This window comes from Brassica napus, unplaced genomic scaffold, assembly GCF_020379485.1.
Source record: "Brassica napus cultivar Da-Ae unplaced genomic scaffold, Da-Ae ScsIHWf_702;HRSCAF=1020, whole genome shotgun sequence".
NCBI lineage: Eukaryota > Viridiplantae > Streptophyta > Magnoliopsida > Brassicales > Brassicaceae > Brassica > Brassica napus.
Genome location: NW_026016758.1, coordinates 86,252 through 100,985, shown reverse-complemented (window position 1 = coordinate 100,985; position 14,734 = coordinate 86,252). Strand labels below are relative to the sequence as shown.

At 35.8% G+C, this 14,734-nt stretch overlaps 2 protein-coding genes and 1 pseudogene across 2 annotated transcripts; 1 reads left to right on the top strand and 2 right to left on the bottom strand.

Moving 5' to 3' along the window:
• Positions 1 to 225: 225 nt before the first annotated feature.
• On the top strand, positions 226 to 4,049 carry LOC106433525 (BEL1-like homeodomain protein 9). The gene is made up of 4 exons (XM_048775119.1): positions 226 to 1,126; positions 1,877 to 2,274; positions 2,726 to 2,786; positions 3,373 to 4,049. Exons 1-4 carry the CDS (start codon positions 407 to 409, stop codon positions 3,940 to 3,942), a joined length of 1,749 nt encoding a protein of 582 aa, XP_048631076.1. The 5' UTR covers positions 226 to 406; the 3' UTR covers positions 3,943 to 4,049.
• Positions 4,050 to 9,383: 5,334 nt separating this feature from the next.
• Positions 9,384 to 10,636, bottom strand: LOC106433524 (uncharacterized protein At2g39795, mitochondrial-like). The gene is made up of 3 exons (XM_013874352.3): positions 10,316 to 10,636; positions 9,814 to 10,169; positions 9,384 to 9,730 (listed from the first exon to the last, which is right to left on the bottom strand). Exons 1-3 carry the CDS (start codon positions 10,583 to 10,585, stop codon positions 9,571 to 9,573), a joined length of 786 nt encoding a protein of 261 aa, XP_013729806.2. The 5' UTR covers positions 10,586 to 10,636; the 3' UTR covers positions 9,384 to 9,570.
• A 260-nt stretch (positions 10,637 to 10,896) lies between these two features.
• Positions 10,897 to 13,755, bottom strand: LOC106433544 (annotated as a pseudogene).
• Positions 13,756 to 14,734: the final 979 nt, after the last annotated feature.

Here is a 14,734-nt window from a genome sequence, read left to right as displayed (position 1 = left end):
ATAATACGGGATCATGCAAAATAACTATAGTAAAAATATGCAGAATCATGTCACTTCTTATTCATTCTATGGATCACATACGAGAGAGCATTAACTATAGCTAGCTAGTAGCAAACATCAGACGGATGATCCTTTGACCAAAACTGTAATGCTCAATAATTTATTCCGCAATAAACATAACAGGTCTATAATAAGAACGTAGATATTTTTGTTTTCAGACAAAATAATTTATGATGATATACATACCTACTTGATAGTGCTTCGAAAAGAAAGCAAAAGAAGCCTCTCTCTCTCTCTCTCTCTCTCTCAACCTCCTACTCTCGTTTCACTGTCACACCATTATCTCTTCCACTGTTACTTCTCTCTCTCTCTCTTCTTCTTCTGCATCTCGAAATCATCTTTCTCCATGGCAGATGCTTATGAGCCTTACCATGTCCTCCAACAAAGCCGACGTGATAAACTTCGGATTCCTTCTCTCGATTCCCACTTCCACTTTCACCATCCTCATCCTCCTTCCTCTTCCGGTGGCGGCGCCGGCGTATATCCTCTCGGAGACTCCGACTATCTCGCCGCCGGTGGATTTCACTCCAATAACAATAGCCACATATCCAACCCTAGCTACAGTAATTTCATGGGATTTCTTGGTGGTCCTTCTTCCTCTTCATCCAACGCTGTTGCCGTCGCCGGAGATCATTCCTTTCACGACGGACTCTCCTCCGGAGACGTTCTTGTCTTCAAACCCGAGCCCTTATCTCTGTCCTTGTCATCTCACCCCAGACTAACGTACGATCTAGTCGTTCCCGGCGTTGTTAACTCCGGATTCGGTAGATCCGCCGCTGAAGCAGCCGCTGCCACCGTTACCGTCGCCTCGAGAAGCTCTGGCCCTCTCGGACCGTTCACTGGTTACGCATCGATTCTGAAAGGATCGAGGTTCTTGAAACCAGCACAGATACTTCTTGATGAGTTCTGTAATGTGGGTCATGGTATTTACACCGACAAAAACATCGACGAAGACGATTCTTCTTTGCTCTTTGATCCGACGGTTGAGAGTCTCTGCGGCACTTCCGACTCCGGTGGAGGAGAATATATGAAGAACAAATCAAAGCTCATCTCCATGCTGGACGAGGTATTATATATTAATGATACAATCTTGTTTTATATTCCTTATAAAGAACCAGATAAACCTGTTAATTCAGCGATTAGTATTGTCTTAAACTTTCTCATACTTCCATGTACATATGTGTATTACTGTGTTAAAATGTTCACAGTTTTTGGTCGGTGTCCTTCGAAGTTGGAGACAAAATTTGATAAATGATATGTGATAAATTGGTGTCTCCTAAAAAGATCTTCCTTGGAAAATGAAACTCTTGCAAAGCCATTTAAAATCTATATCGTTTTAATATATTTTATCTCATTCATTTTAATTAAACGTTCCCTACGTTTAGCATGAATAGAAGTATAGAATGATCTTATTAAGTCCCATATTATGACATGATATATATATACAAGGCTTGCCCCCCTTCTTCCTTATTTGTTACGTTTAATAGATTTTAAGGTTATACTAAAATCTAAATTAATTATAAGGGATATCTAGATTTGTGAATTGGATGCTTCAAATCTTAGGGATATAAATTTAGTGATAAAAAGAGAATTTCTTCTTTATGAAAGGGAATATATGCACGAGACTGTTTATGTACTTATGTGAACTTAAAGATAGGGGTTTAAAGACTATGATTAGTTTATTCCGAGGTATATATATTAACATATTTTTTTAAGTGAGAAGATAATGTCTGATCCAATGGAAGCTATAATTTACATATTTTTAGTTAGATAATGGATTCGAATCTAAAGACATTTCCTCATGACGTTTTACAAGGTTTACAAGAGGTATAAGCAATACTATGAGCAGCTTCAAGCTGTGATGGGTTCATTCGAATGCGTAGCAGGTCTCGGGCATGCAGCTCCTTACGCGAGTTTAACCTTAAAGGCATTGTCTAGGCATTTCAAGTGTTTGAAGAATGCTATAACGGAGCAACTACAGCTTAGCACAAATAACAAGATACAACAACAACAATCTGGTCATCTGATGATATCTGAGAATAGAACTGAGTCTATGCGATTTGGAGGAAGTGATAGTAGTAGAGGCTTGTGTTCTGCTGGTCAAAGACATGGGTTTCCTGACAACCATGCTCCTGTTTGGAGACCGCACCGGGGCTTACCCGAACGCGCAGTCACCGTTCTAAGGGCTTGGCTCTTCGATCACTTTTTGCATCCGTAAGTATTTATGATTTTAGCCATATATATTTTTTATGGTTTTGAAAGCAGTTTATTTGAGTTTGAGCTTAGTTCTAACTGTCCTATGTGTTAACCATGTCAATTCAATCAGACCATCAATTTATTTTATTGAAGTTACAGTTGTAACTTGACATAAGCAAAGTCCAATATCCGATATCTATATGTCTACATCATATCTCATTTTTGATATTAATGTGTCAGGATGACATGCACCACTTATTTATATGATTGTGATTACATAGCTATAGATGCAAGAATGTGTATGTATGCATAGAAGTGTATAATAACTTGGAAGTATGTTTTTGATGGGACATTTCGAATGCTTGTTTGCTCTCGGACATGGATATGTCGTTTTGTAAATGTAATCATGTGTCTGTATATGAGTATATATTGTGAGAAAAATAATTGGTGTGTGTATCTTTTGTTGCAGTTATCCAACTGATACAGACAAACTCATGTTGGCTAAACAGACGGGTCTCTCCAGAAATCAGGTTTTCGCTTCTTCTTTTTTTTTGAAAATTCATCAGGTTTTCACTTGGGAAATCTTCAGTTTTGTTTTTCCTTTATTTCTTGTTTTTTCTTCTTCATAGCTTAAGGCATTTCTTACTATATAATTAAGCGCATATAAATAGTTTTTTTTAGAAAATAGGAAAACTATGCGCATATAAGCTTACAAAATGAGATTCTGCTCTCTGCGGTTATGTACGTTTATCAGCCTTCACTAAGTATTGCACTATATATTCTTGTCCAAAAAAATCTTGAAATTTTTACACAAGTTAATTTTGTAGGAAATAATCTAGAACGGCTTTTTAATAAAGCAAAATATGAATTTAAAATACAACAAAATAATGCAGTATTTACATTCCAATAACTCTATTTAGTCCAGTTTATTTCTAGTGTGAAGAATTTAGTTCGTCATTAAATAAAATTAACTAAATACCTAGGGTTTCTTTTTTGCTTTCCTTAGTTTTACTTCCTAGGTTATTAGGTTATGATTGATAACCATTAATTATCTTAAGATTTTTTTTTTGCAAATGTATTATATTATTGGTGGATTAGTAACTGTATTATTTTTAGGTATCGAATTGGTTCATAAACGCACGAGTTAGGGTATGGAAGCCGATGGTGGAAGAGATTCATATGCTAGAGACTCGACAATCTCAGAGATCTTCTTCTTGGAGGGACGAGCGTAACACCACCACCGTCTTCCCCGATAACAACAACCCTTCTTCCTCCACGGCTCAGCAAAGAGCTAACAATAACTCATCACCCGCTAGGCGGGTGCAAAATGACGACGTTCATGGCACCACCACCAACAATAATAGCAACAACTTTATGAACGCTGGAAACAGTGGTAGCGGCGGCGCGGTTGCCTTCTCCTACGGTATTGCGTCGTCTAATGTAGCGGGAATGAGTAGCAGCACAAATGGAGGAGTGTCGTTGACGTTAGGGCTTCATCATCAGATTGGGTTGCCGGAGCCTTTTCCGATGACAACTGCTCAGAGGTTTGGACTTGAAGGTGGCAGTAGTGGTGGAGGAGGTGGGTCTTACGGTGGTGGCGGTGGGTATGAAGTGCAAAATCGTCAGTTTGGGAGAGACTTTATTGGAGGTAGTAATCCTCAGTTTCTACATGATTTTGTAGGATGAGATTATTTGTGTGTTGATACAAAATATGTTTGACGTTTGGCTATGTATTATGGAAAATTGTAATGAAAATGATGTGTATATTTTTAGTGTTTTCATTTTTTTTGTTAGTGTTTTCCTTTTGACGAGTATCTCTAAGGAATGAAAATTGAAATGAATTCTATAGGCTCTAGCTCACCGAAATCATTTTCGATTAAGTCCAAAATGTCTGATAGGTAAATAAACAAACTATCTATTTTGCTCAAGTACTGGTTCTGAAACCCTAACTTTTCTAGAGTAATTGAACCAACTGGTTTAAGTGAGTGATAGGTAATACTATTTAACTATACTGTAAGAAACAAATTTGAACCGTTCAAACCGGATTTCAATTTGTTCGGTTTTTGTGGTTTGATTCGGGTTGCACTCCATCGAACAATGGTAAAAGGGTGGGTAACAGACTTGGCTTTTGAAGAGCCCATCAGAGCAAAAAAATTGAAAAAGGGTGCTTTTATTGCTTCAAAATAACTTTGCATTAGCTTTGGAAAACAAGGAAAATATATAACATTTCCCTCATCTTATACAAAAAGAAAAAGAAAATTTTCTTTCTTTCAGAATTGATTCTCTTGACCATTTCTTAAAACATCTCCAATACGCACCTCTATAATTTCCTCTAAAATAGAGATCTTTATTATAGAGGTGAAAATGTTACAATGTATGTTTTTATAATAGAATTCATCTATTTTAGAGGAAAATATAAAGAAAAATTACTTTTTGCCTCTATATTTAGATCATCTCCAATCCATCTCTATCTCCAACCCATCTCTATGATAGAGATGAGTTGAAGATGGTGAGCATCTCCAATGTATACTTCTATAATTTCCTCTAAAATTGAAATCTCTATTATAGAGATGAAAATGCTCAAATGTATGCCTCTATAATAGAGTTCCTCTATTTTAGAGGAAAATATAGAGGAAAGTTACTTTTTGCCTTTATATTTAGAGGTAAAAATAGCATATATTTATATTTTCCCCTATAAATAGATGAACTCTATTATAGATGCATACATTGGAGCATTTCACATCTATAATAGAGTTTTTCTATTTTAGAGAAAAATATAGAGATGAAAAAAGAGGTGGGTAGGAGATGGTCTTAGAGGTGAAAATATCATATCTCTATATTTTCCCCTATAAATAGAGGAACTCTATTATAGAGGCATACATTGGAGCATTTTCACCTCTATAATAAAGTTTCTCTATTTTATGAGAAAATATAGAGATAAAAATAAAGGTGGGTTGGAGATGGTTTTGATACACCCTCTAAGAACATGATTATTGAGGGGTTTTTAGAGTGGAGTTTTTCGCGGAATATAACCCTTCTCTTAACTTTTAACTAAAAAAACTAAGAACCGACTCTTAAATATCTTATTTAAGAGCCGGTTCTTAGCTTTTTTTAGTTAAAAGTTAAGATATGAGTTCTTATATTCCGCTAAGAACCCCCAACAATCATGCTCTTGCATTCTCAAATTTCATATTGTGTACTTATGTTGTTTATACTCATCCCCTATATATTAATCCTGGAGCATTACGACATGTTTTCGTAGCCACGTGTCATCACGAGAATGATTCATAGAATTGTTAGAAAAATAAGTTGGTTCATATAAACATATACTATGCTTTTTATTAAACTAATTATCAAATTAATTAATATTGTACAAAAGAATATTTTTTATTTCCTTAAATAAAAGCTACATAATTACTTAATATGATTAACATATATACGACAATTAATGATTATGAATAATACATATTTGATATAAAAAATTCTAACCTCTCTCTTTTTTGTTTAATTTTATACTATTAAAAGAAATTAAACAATCATATTAAGCATATAATAAAAACAATTAGATTTTTTTCTTATAAGTTATATTTTAAATTTTTTAAAACGACTATAAATTACTAAAAATGGTAAAAGTCTCACATTAAAAAAATTGTGATCAATTGTTTTAATTTTTTTTTTGTTCAATCAAGATACAAATGATCATATATCATAGGGGTGGGCGTTCGGATACACGTTCGGGTTTGTATCAGATATTTCAGTATAAAGGTATAGAATCCGTTTGGGTATTTCTACACTTTGAGTCGGGTTCGGGTATTCTATGTTTGGGTTCAGATATTTTGGGTCGGGTTCAGATATTTAAATTTTGAAGAAAAAATAAATAAATTATTCATTGTTTAAGTTTTTGTATTTAAAATATTTTTTAACTTAACTGTTTTTATGTTATTTTTAAGAGATTAAACTATTAATAGGTTTGGAGATAAAACTTTAAAAATAGAAAGACACTAATTTAGTTGTTGTTTTGAAATTTTAGATGCAACTTTTGTTAATGCAAGAAACAAGAACTTGATATATATTTTAAGTAAGTAACAAATGATTTTGTCCATAATTATATGTATATTATCTAATTTTGAGCAATAAGAATCATTAATATAAATATTTTGAATAAAATAAAAGAAATAAACTAGAAATATAAAGTTAAATACACTTATGTGTGGTTATCTTTGGATATTCATTCGGGTTCGGATATTACCCCTTCGGATTCAGATATTACCCGAACTGGTGAAATAAGTAATTTATTTTGTTGTTCTAATTAGATGATTTTTAGACCGAATTGGTGAATATATACTAGACAAACATTTATATTTTGAGTTTGCACTTATATTTTATAACAGCTTGATATATTAAAATTGAACACTAACCTGTTAATATAGTTTGCCGATGATTTTTTTTCAAAATTTCGATTCTTAGATATGTATATGGAGTGAAAATAATTTTTACAGATGTCCATTTTTTTAATTGACACTTATGTAATTCACTGAATTCATAAAATAAATTAAAAAAAAAGAAACCTAACTCATATCAATGAAACAAAGACGAGAACAAAAGCACAATTCTATATATGTAGAAAATGAAATCACTTATGAAGAGTCAATAGTAAACAAATCGAGAGCAGAAAACCTAATCCTTTTTCGTCATTATACAATCGATGTTGCATATTTGGTTTTGGTGATTTGTGCTAACCGCAAAACTTAATTTTCTTTTGTGCATACGAAGTCTTAAAATTAATTAAAATGAGATGTAATATGTTAACTCTTCAAAAACGATGATATATTTAAGAGACCAACATTTGTATTCATTATTTTATAATCGATAAAGATTGTAGTGTTGTAAAATGTTAAAATCATTTCATAAACAAACATTATTATAAGAACTCACCCCGCGCAGATTATCATCTAGTTACAAAGTATTTATCATCATAGCATCATCCCAATCGTAGAGTATTTAGTTTTGATTGTGAAAAAGTTTCAATATGTGGACAGATGGAATTAATTATTTAAATAAAAATGAAGAAGGCAACTGAATATCTCAATATGTTACGATAAGTTACAATTTAGAGATTTGAGCATGTAATTTACTAAAGATAAAATTATAGGAAATAAATTGAGAGGAGATTTGGTTCATGTGAATCGTGATGAGCTTGGAAAAGGAAATAAAAGTAGTCAAAGAAAATTTGAAAGACTATTTGAATATTAAAAGTTAGCCAGGAAAAAAAAACGAAGGTGCCATCATTGGCTCGTAAAGAACAAAGAATCAATATATCATGTGATTTGATCTTTCACAATCCGGCTCCTTTACGTGGATGCGAAAAACCACCCTCCACACGTTTTATGTTATAAAATCAAATAAATTTCTAAGAACACATATAACTATTCGATTATTCTTGAAAATTCAACAAAGGATTATTAAATATAAAAATGATGTTATAGCAAAAAGATTATTATAATAGTCATCGAGACAAACTTACTGGAGCAAAGTGTAGTAAGGTAAAGAGGAGAATGGAACCGGACGATTTTTCTAGACGTGGATCATACTTTTCAGAAGAATTATTTCGACTCTACTACTACGAACGGGTGATAGGGAATATTTTACTAAGACGAAAAACAGTGTTTACGGTTGCTCGGATCGGAGCAGGCCCGGCCTTGAAAAACTTTTTTAAAAGTTGGGCTGGAAGCACAAAAAAAAATAAAGACTGTCAAGTGGTCTTGAATCAGTTACCTTCAAATGGAACATTAGCTCCTTTAACCATATGAGGTAGTGTGATAAAATTTTAAAAATGGCCGAAATATACATCTAATTTATTTGCCGGAAGCAGATGCTTCTACTGCTTCTGCCCAGGGCCGCTACTGGATCGGAGTAAACTTGATACAAAAAGACCATCGTTGGTGAAAAATAAAGAAACTTAAACGACATGAAAATAAAGGATACTTACATAACGACCTCATTCGTCAATAACGTTAAAATCGATCTAAATTAAAACCCATGCAAGCAAAGGTATGTACATATGTAGGCCACTTTAGACATCAGACGCGCCAAGGCGTATATATCGATCGGTCTTTGGATATGCGCTGAACTGAAGATAAATATAGGAATATAAGAGAAATCATGGACAAGAAAAGATATTGTCTGTCTCTATGAGTATTTGTTCCAAAAGCATTAAACCTTTGGAATAAGTATTATACTTTTGCACCATCACTGTTTATTAGCTTCAATAGCTCTATATATATTCCCACCATTAACAACAACAAAACCAACTCACCAGATACAATAACAGCAGCAACAACGACAAAGAAGAAGATGATACTTGGTGAGGAACTGGTAATCTGCATCCTGAGGTTTAAAAATTCATACACATGTAAAGCAAATATATACATGATTTTTAATCCTCGGGACACAGATTACCTCTTCCTTACTCGAGGTACAAGGCAACACTCAGCTCTATACAGACTAATTATACGTAGACTTGCTTTGAGAAGAAGAAGCATCACATTCACATTACACCATTGAAATTGGTTAGTTAACGATAATCCTTACTCTTTGCATTTTATTCCTTTTTACTACAACTGAATCTTGTGAATTATAATCACTTCATCTGTAACTAAGACTTCATAAACTTCAAAAAAAACAACCTACATGTTAGGAGAGATTTTTAGTAAATATAAAACTTGCAAACATAGATTTAAATTTTCAAAATGTAGAACCAACATTTATAAATATAGTAACATGTTTGATATTATCTAGCCCGTATCTAAATATAAATTATGTATGCGCTGCTGTTATATGATTTTACCAGAAAACGAAAAGCAAAAAGAGAAATATTATATTTATTCATACAAACATTCTGGATAACAACGAGCAAAATCAATTGCACAGACGTAACCGAGAATGATTAATGGAGGTTCTTAGGATATGGTTATTAGCGAAATCTTTTAACTTTTAAATATTTTATTTAAGAACCGGTTCTTAATTTTTTTTAATTAAAAGTTACGAAACAATTTTGTTATGCACAGAGTGAAAGAACCATAATCACCTATAAATTGGTTGATTTGATCAGCGATATTGATCAAATGTTTAAGGGAAAAGTTGTATCATTATCCAACAAGGAACCACTCATTTCAACGAATTTTCTGTATTATCATGGACCATTCTGATGAGAACAGGTTCATCTGAAATAAAAACTCTAAAACGATTTGAAGTAAAAAAGAAGTCTCAAGTAAGAGGTTCACTCTTATTATTCATGGAAACAAAGAGCAGTTATCACTTCTCAACAAAAGACTTGACATCCTTAAGCCATTGAAGATACTCTCTGCTGTCTTTGTTGGCCACGTAATCAGCGAGAAAGTCAGTGAAGCTCGGCTTGATCCCTCTGATCTCCAAGAACCTGTGGAAAGCTTTCTGCAGGTTCTCATCCAAGTCACTGCATAAATCCCCAAAACTCGAATCACATAACAGCATCCAACATACATTGCAGCAGCAAAGGAGAAATGGAATGAAACTTACTCAAAGTCAGGTCCTTCGTAAGCAAGCTCACTGTCAGATCCTTGAGGGTGTTTGATGGATAAACTATCAATCACAATCTCATCGGGGTAAGCGCTGACTCCAAACTCAAGGCAGACACCATCACCTTTGGAGACACTCACAACCATGGGAATCCGGATTTTAACAGAGTGTTCCTCATCTTCATCATCATTTCCTTCAGCTTGCTCTTGTTCTTCTTCATCATCATCGTCATAAGGCGCAGAAGAGTCGACTTCGACTTGGATGGTTTCATCCTCAAAATTCCTTTGAAGCAACACAGTTCGTTCCCCAGGAGTATCAATGATCTTGAAAGGAAACCCTTGTGGCACATCTTCCATCTGTTTGTTTATAATCAGCTAATTTATTGCTCATACTCTTAATACAACTATTATAAACTAAAATCAAAAGGTTTCTGGAATTCGAGTAAAATAATAAACAATTCAACACAAATGTTTTTTTTTTAAATCAAACAGAGAGAACTTACGAGGTTTTGATCAGGGGCCTCCTCCTTAACGGCGCAATCGATTTCAGATTCGAGAACGCTAACCAGATTCTCGTCGGCGGTTGTTTTAGTGACCGCACTTTCCGTCGAGTGAAATCTCGAGAACGGAATCGCCGACGCGCGGCTGAGCTGCTGGCTACCGAGAATCAGTCTCTCGGAGCCACTGCGGACGGCCAACGGAGATCTAACTGAGCGGAAGGCGAGAGTAGCGACTCTAGACGAGGCTCGACGGAACACGGTGGTCAACGACATTTTCGGGAGGATTCTAGGGCTCTATTGAAATGAAATGAAATGAGGGTTTTTAAAGTGAGGTTTAAAAGAGTTTTTATAATGACTCCTTTTTTATCTAATAAGATCGGATAAGGCCTCATTATTAATGGGCCTATCAAAGCCCATAGTTTGCTAGATTCGCGTCACTGTTTCTTCAGTTTCGTCACGACTGTTGGTAATTTCTTGAAGACGACTGATTGATTTTGAAATCTGGAATGTGAAATTTCCCAGATAAAGCTGATGGATTTTGGCGTTATGTTTTTCAAAACTCATCTCCTTAATTCAAAAAAAAAAAAAAAAATACATTTCTATGAATCGTTTTTTTTTTCTTTCTCTTTTCTTCTTTATCTAATTCATAACCTGGAAACAGGGAAAGAAGAATACAGGTTCATTTTTTGGTGAGTGCCTAAGACAACTGTGTCTCAGTAACCTCTTGTGACAGAACATTGATGATGTACTCGATCTCATCAGCCACCTCTTTCATCGAAGGCCGGTTCTGTCTCCTCTCGTTAAGGCACGCGGATGCTAAATTCCCGAGCTGTTGCATCGTCTGCAGGTCAACCTTGCTAGCCGTCTTCTTCAGCACCGGATCAATGCATTCGATCAACCTCTCTTCGTCCATCATCTTGTTCATATACATCACCAGGTTCACATCTTCCTCTTGTCTACTGAAATCTATCGCCTTCTTCGATGTAACCATCTCCAGAAGCACGACCCCGAAGCTGTACACATCGCTCTTATCAGTTAGCTGGAAGTTCCTGTAGTACTCCGGATCGACATAGCCTAGTGTACCTTGAGCGCCAGTGAAGATATGGCTCTCGTTGTTAGCTGTTTCTGTCAAATCCACCAGCCTCGAGAGGCCAAAGTCTGAAACCTTGGCGTTTAGCTTGTCGTCGAGCAAGATGTTGCTTGACTTCACATCGCGGTGGTAGATGGGTGGCATTGCTGAGGAATGAAGATAAGCTAAGCCTTCAGCGGTTTGATACGCGATCTGCAGTCTTCGTCGCCAAGACAGGGGTTTCCAGCTGCAGTCTGAACTGCCATGGAGATGTTCGAATAGAGTTCCGTTGGGAATGAACTCGTAGATCAAGAGAGGCAGCTCGAGGTCGACGCAGCAACCAAGGAGCCTGACTAAGCTTCTGTGATTGACTTGGCAGAGAATCCGAACCTCGTTTAGGATTTGATCAGTGCCTTTGGTGTTGTTAAGCTTTGCTCGTTTGATGGCTGTTATGGTTCCGTCGTCAAGAACAGCTTTAAACACTTCGCCGAAACCTCCGGTGCCTATGAGATTTCCTTTGAGAAGTTGTTGGTTGCTTTTGTGATTTCTCTGCCTGTGAAGATTCTTGATGATTTTCCTGTGGATTTTGCGCTGAGCATCTCTTGTCGCTCCTTCACTATGTTCTTATGGATCTCTTTTTTAACTCTTTTGTGGCTATGTTTGTTTGCAAGAACCGCTACCGCAATCGCCAGTGTAACCACCACAACCGCAACCGCCGCACCTTCAAGTGAATGAAGTTTAGAACGGTTTACAATCAATCAAATTTGGATTTGGTTTATATATTTTTCTTATGTACCTGCGAAAACAACGGTGCTCTTCTTCTTTTTCTTGCATAGTTTCCCATGGCGACATTTACCACCTAAAACAGTTATGTCAATTACTAATCAAACAGAGTTCTGTGATTTAATGGTTTAGTTCACTTTGTTACGCGGTTTACTTACATGTTGAGCTGACCGGATCCCATTCCAAACCCTTTTTGCAGAAGCATCGTTTCAGGCCGAGACTCGTAGTGTCAGGCAAGCACTTTGATTTAGTACCCAACAAGAGGCTACAATCTACATCCGTTTTGCAGACCGGTTCCTTAGGCAGTGTCCATTGCAACTCTAACCCTGGGTCTGGCCATTTTTTACCAGGAGGTGGAACCTCTTTGTTTGGATTCAACCCCACAAAGCTCTGGTACGCGAGACATCCTCCACCATTGATCCTGATCGTGTAAGCGTTTTGAGACCCGTCGGTTCTGAAGGTGCAACAAAAGGGAGCCTTGGAACAAGCTGATACATTGCTCTTGATGTAACTGTGGCATAAGCTGGTTCCGGTACAATCTATTGGCGCCTGCAGACCCCAAAATCTCTTTGTCAGGCCTCAAAACTGGGTTTCATCACATTTGATCTATAGTTTCGTTGTAGCTTAAAGAGTAGAGTATTGGACATTTTAACCGAACCTAATTAACTCCAATATCAATTTAAACCGAAACAAATTTTGACTGCCACTACAAATATAAACAGGTTAACTGGAAGCTCGTATTCAATCGAACCAGCCAAAACAATGTTTAAACCAGGAGAAAGAAAAAAATACTTAACCTGCAGCATAGCTTCAGGGCAACCAAGCAGCAAGATAGTGTTGCTATTAGTGATGCTAAAAGGAAGATGTGGGTCGAGCTCTAGACCAGCTTTAGAGACATCGGCCGAGAGACAAGACCCAGAGCTAGCAAAACCAGGCGGGTGTATGATTATCCGTTGTGTCACCGGGTTGATAGACGTGATGAGATAAGATGACCCATGAAGAGCACCGAAATAGAGCTTACCCCCAACACAATTTATCTTGTAGGCTTGGTCACCACAGTTTGGACCCGTGCTAAGCGGGTAAGGTACAACCATGGGTCCGCAGTTGGGACACCGTGGTGGTCCGGGCATGGGAGGTTTTACCTTAGGGTGACGAGCACAAGATTGCCCTACGCATGCTAGCCATACGGTCCAGAGAGTTGGAATCAATATGGCGTAGTATGATCGCTTGTTCTCCATCTTGGAAAACTAATTGAGTGTGGAAAAATGGTGATCAGAGTATGTGAAGAAAGGTTAAGGTTATGTACTAATGAAAGGTGATTATTATTAATGTTATTATTTGTGGTTTATACAATTGCTACGTATTTCATAGTGTGATAAAAGTAAAACTAAGCAATTCCCGAGTTGTTGTAAAACGAGAAAATGTGAGGATTTATTTAGGTTTGCTCAAAAAATCATGTTTGTATTTTCTAAGGAAGATTGTGCAGATTCAATGTCTGTCATGATCATCCCAACATTTTTATGACTCCCAAGTTTTATATACTATTCGTCGACAACTCTATGTGCGTGTAAAAGGCACTATATATGTTAGTGTTTTTTACCAAAAAAAAAAAAAAAACTCTATGTGAGTGTATGCTTTGTAAAACTAAAGTTATAGAAAAAAAAAAAGATGAACAGAATATTCAAGATCCAAAGCACTGCACATGCAAAGATTTCACCGTCTTTCACATCTTTTGGAATTTTATGTTCACAAACTGTATAACTTTAAGAGCGTCCGGTTTCATTACGGAGTTATGTATCCAAGTTTGAGATACCGTTCCCGTTTCCCACACAACTGGAGAGCCACTTCGGATCAACAACCCTCTAATCACCTCTATGACACTATTTTAAATAGATGTGATTTCATACGTCTAATCACCTCTTATTCCCTCCATTTTTAATTGTAAATATTTTTGCTTAAAAACACGAATATTTAGAAAATTGTTATTTAAAAAAATATATCATTTAACCAATTAATTCAACCAATTATTAAAAACATAACATTATTTTATTGGTCACACAATATCCAATAAATGAAAAAAATGCATTGAAATATGTAAACTAGTTATATTGTGAAACAAACTTTTTTTGCTAAAACTATTTACATTTAGAAACGGAGAAAGTATTTTATAGTAGTATGATACTGAAAATCTTTATGAAAATACCATCGGATAGAAAAGTATTCGTTGTTATTCTTCTAACTTTAACGAAAATGTTTGGTATCATGAGAGTTGCAATTATAATAACATTACTTGCAAATATAATAATAGTCAATATACAATTACCACACAATCACATGTAGACCAATAGATATACGCATCAATCATTCATCATAGTCCCTACGCAGAAACATGGTGATGTCCCTAGCTATTGCGAGACAACTTTCTTTCGAACATATCATGACGTACGTTCTGATCCGAATCGCCTGAGAGGCGAAGGTCCAAAATCAGCGGAGGAGAGTCATGGTCGCTGAACAAAACGGACGATAGGCTTCTTTCTATTTTATACATAACAATGGCCTTGTACAAGAAT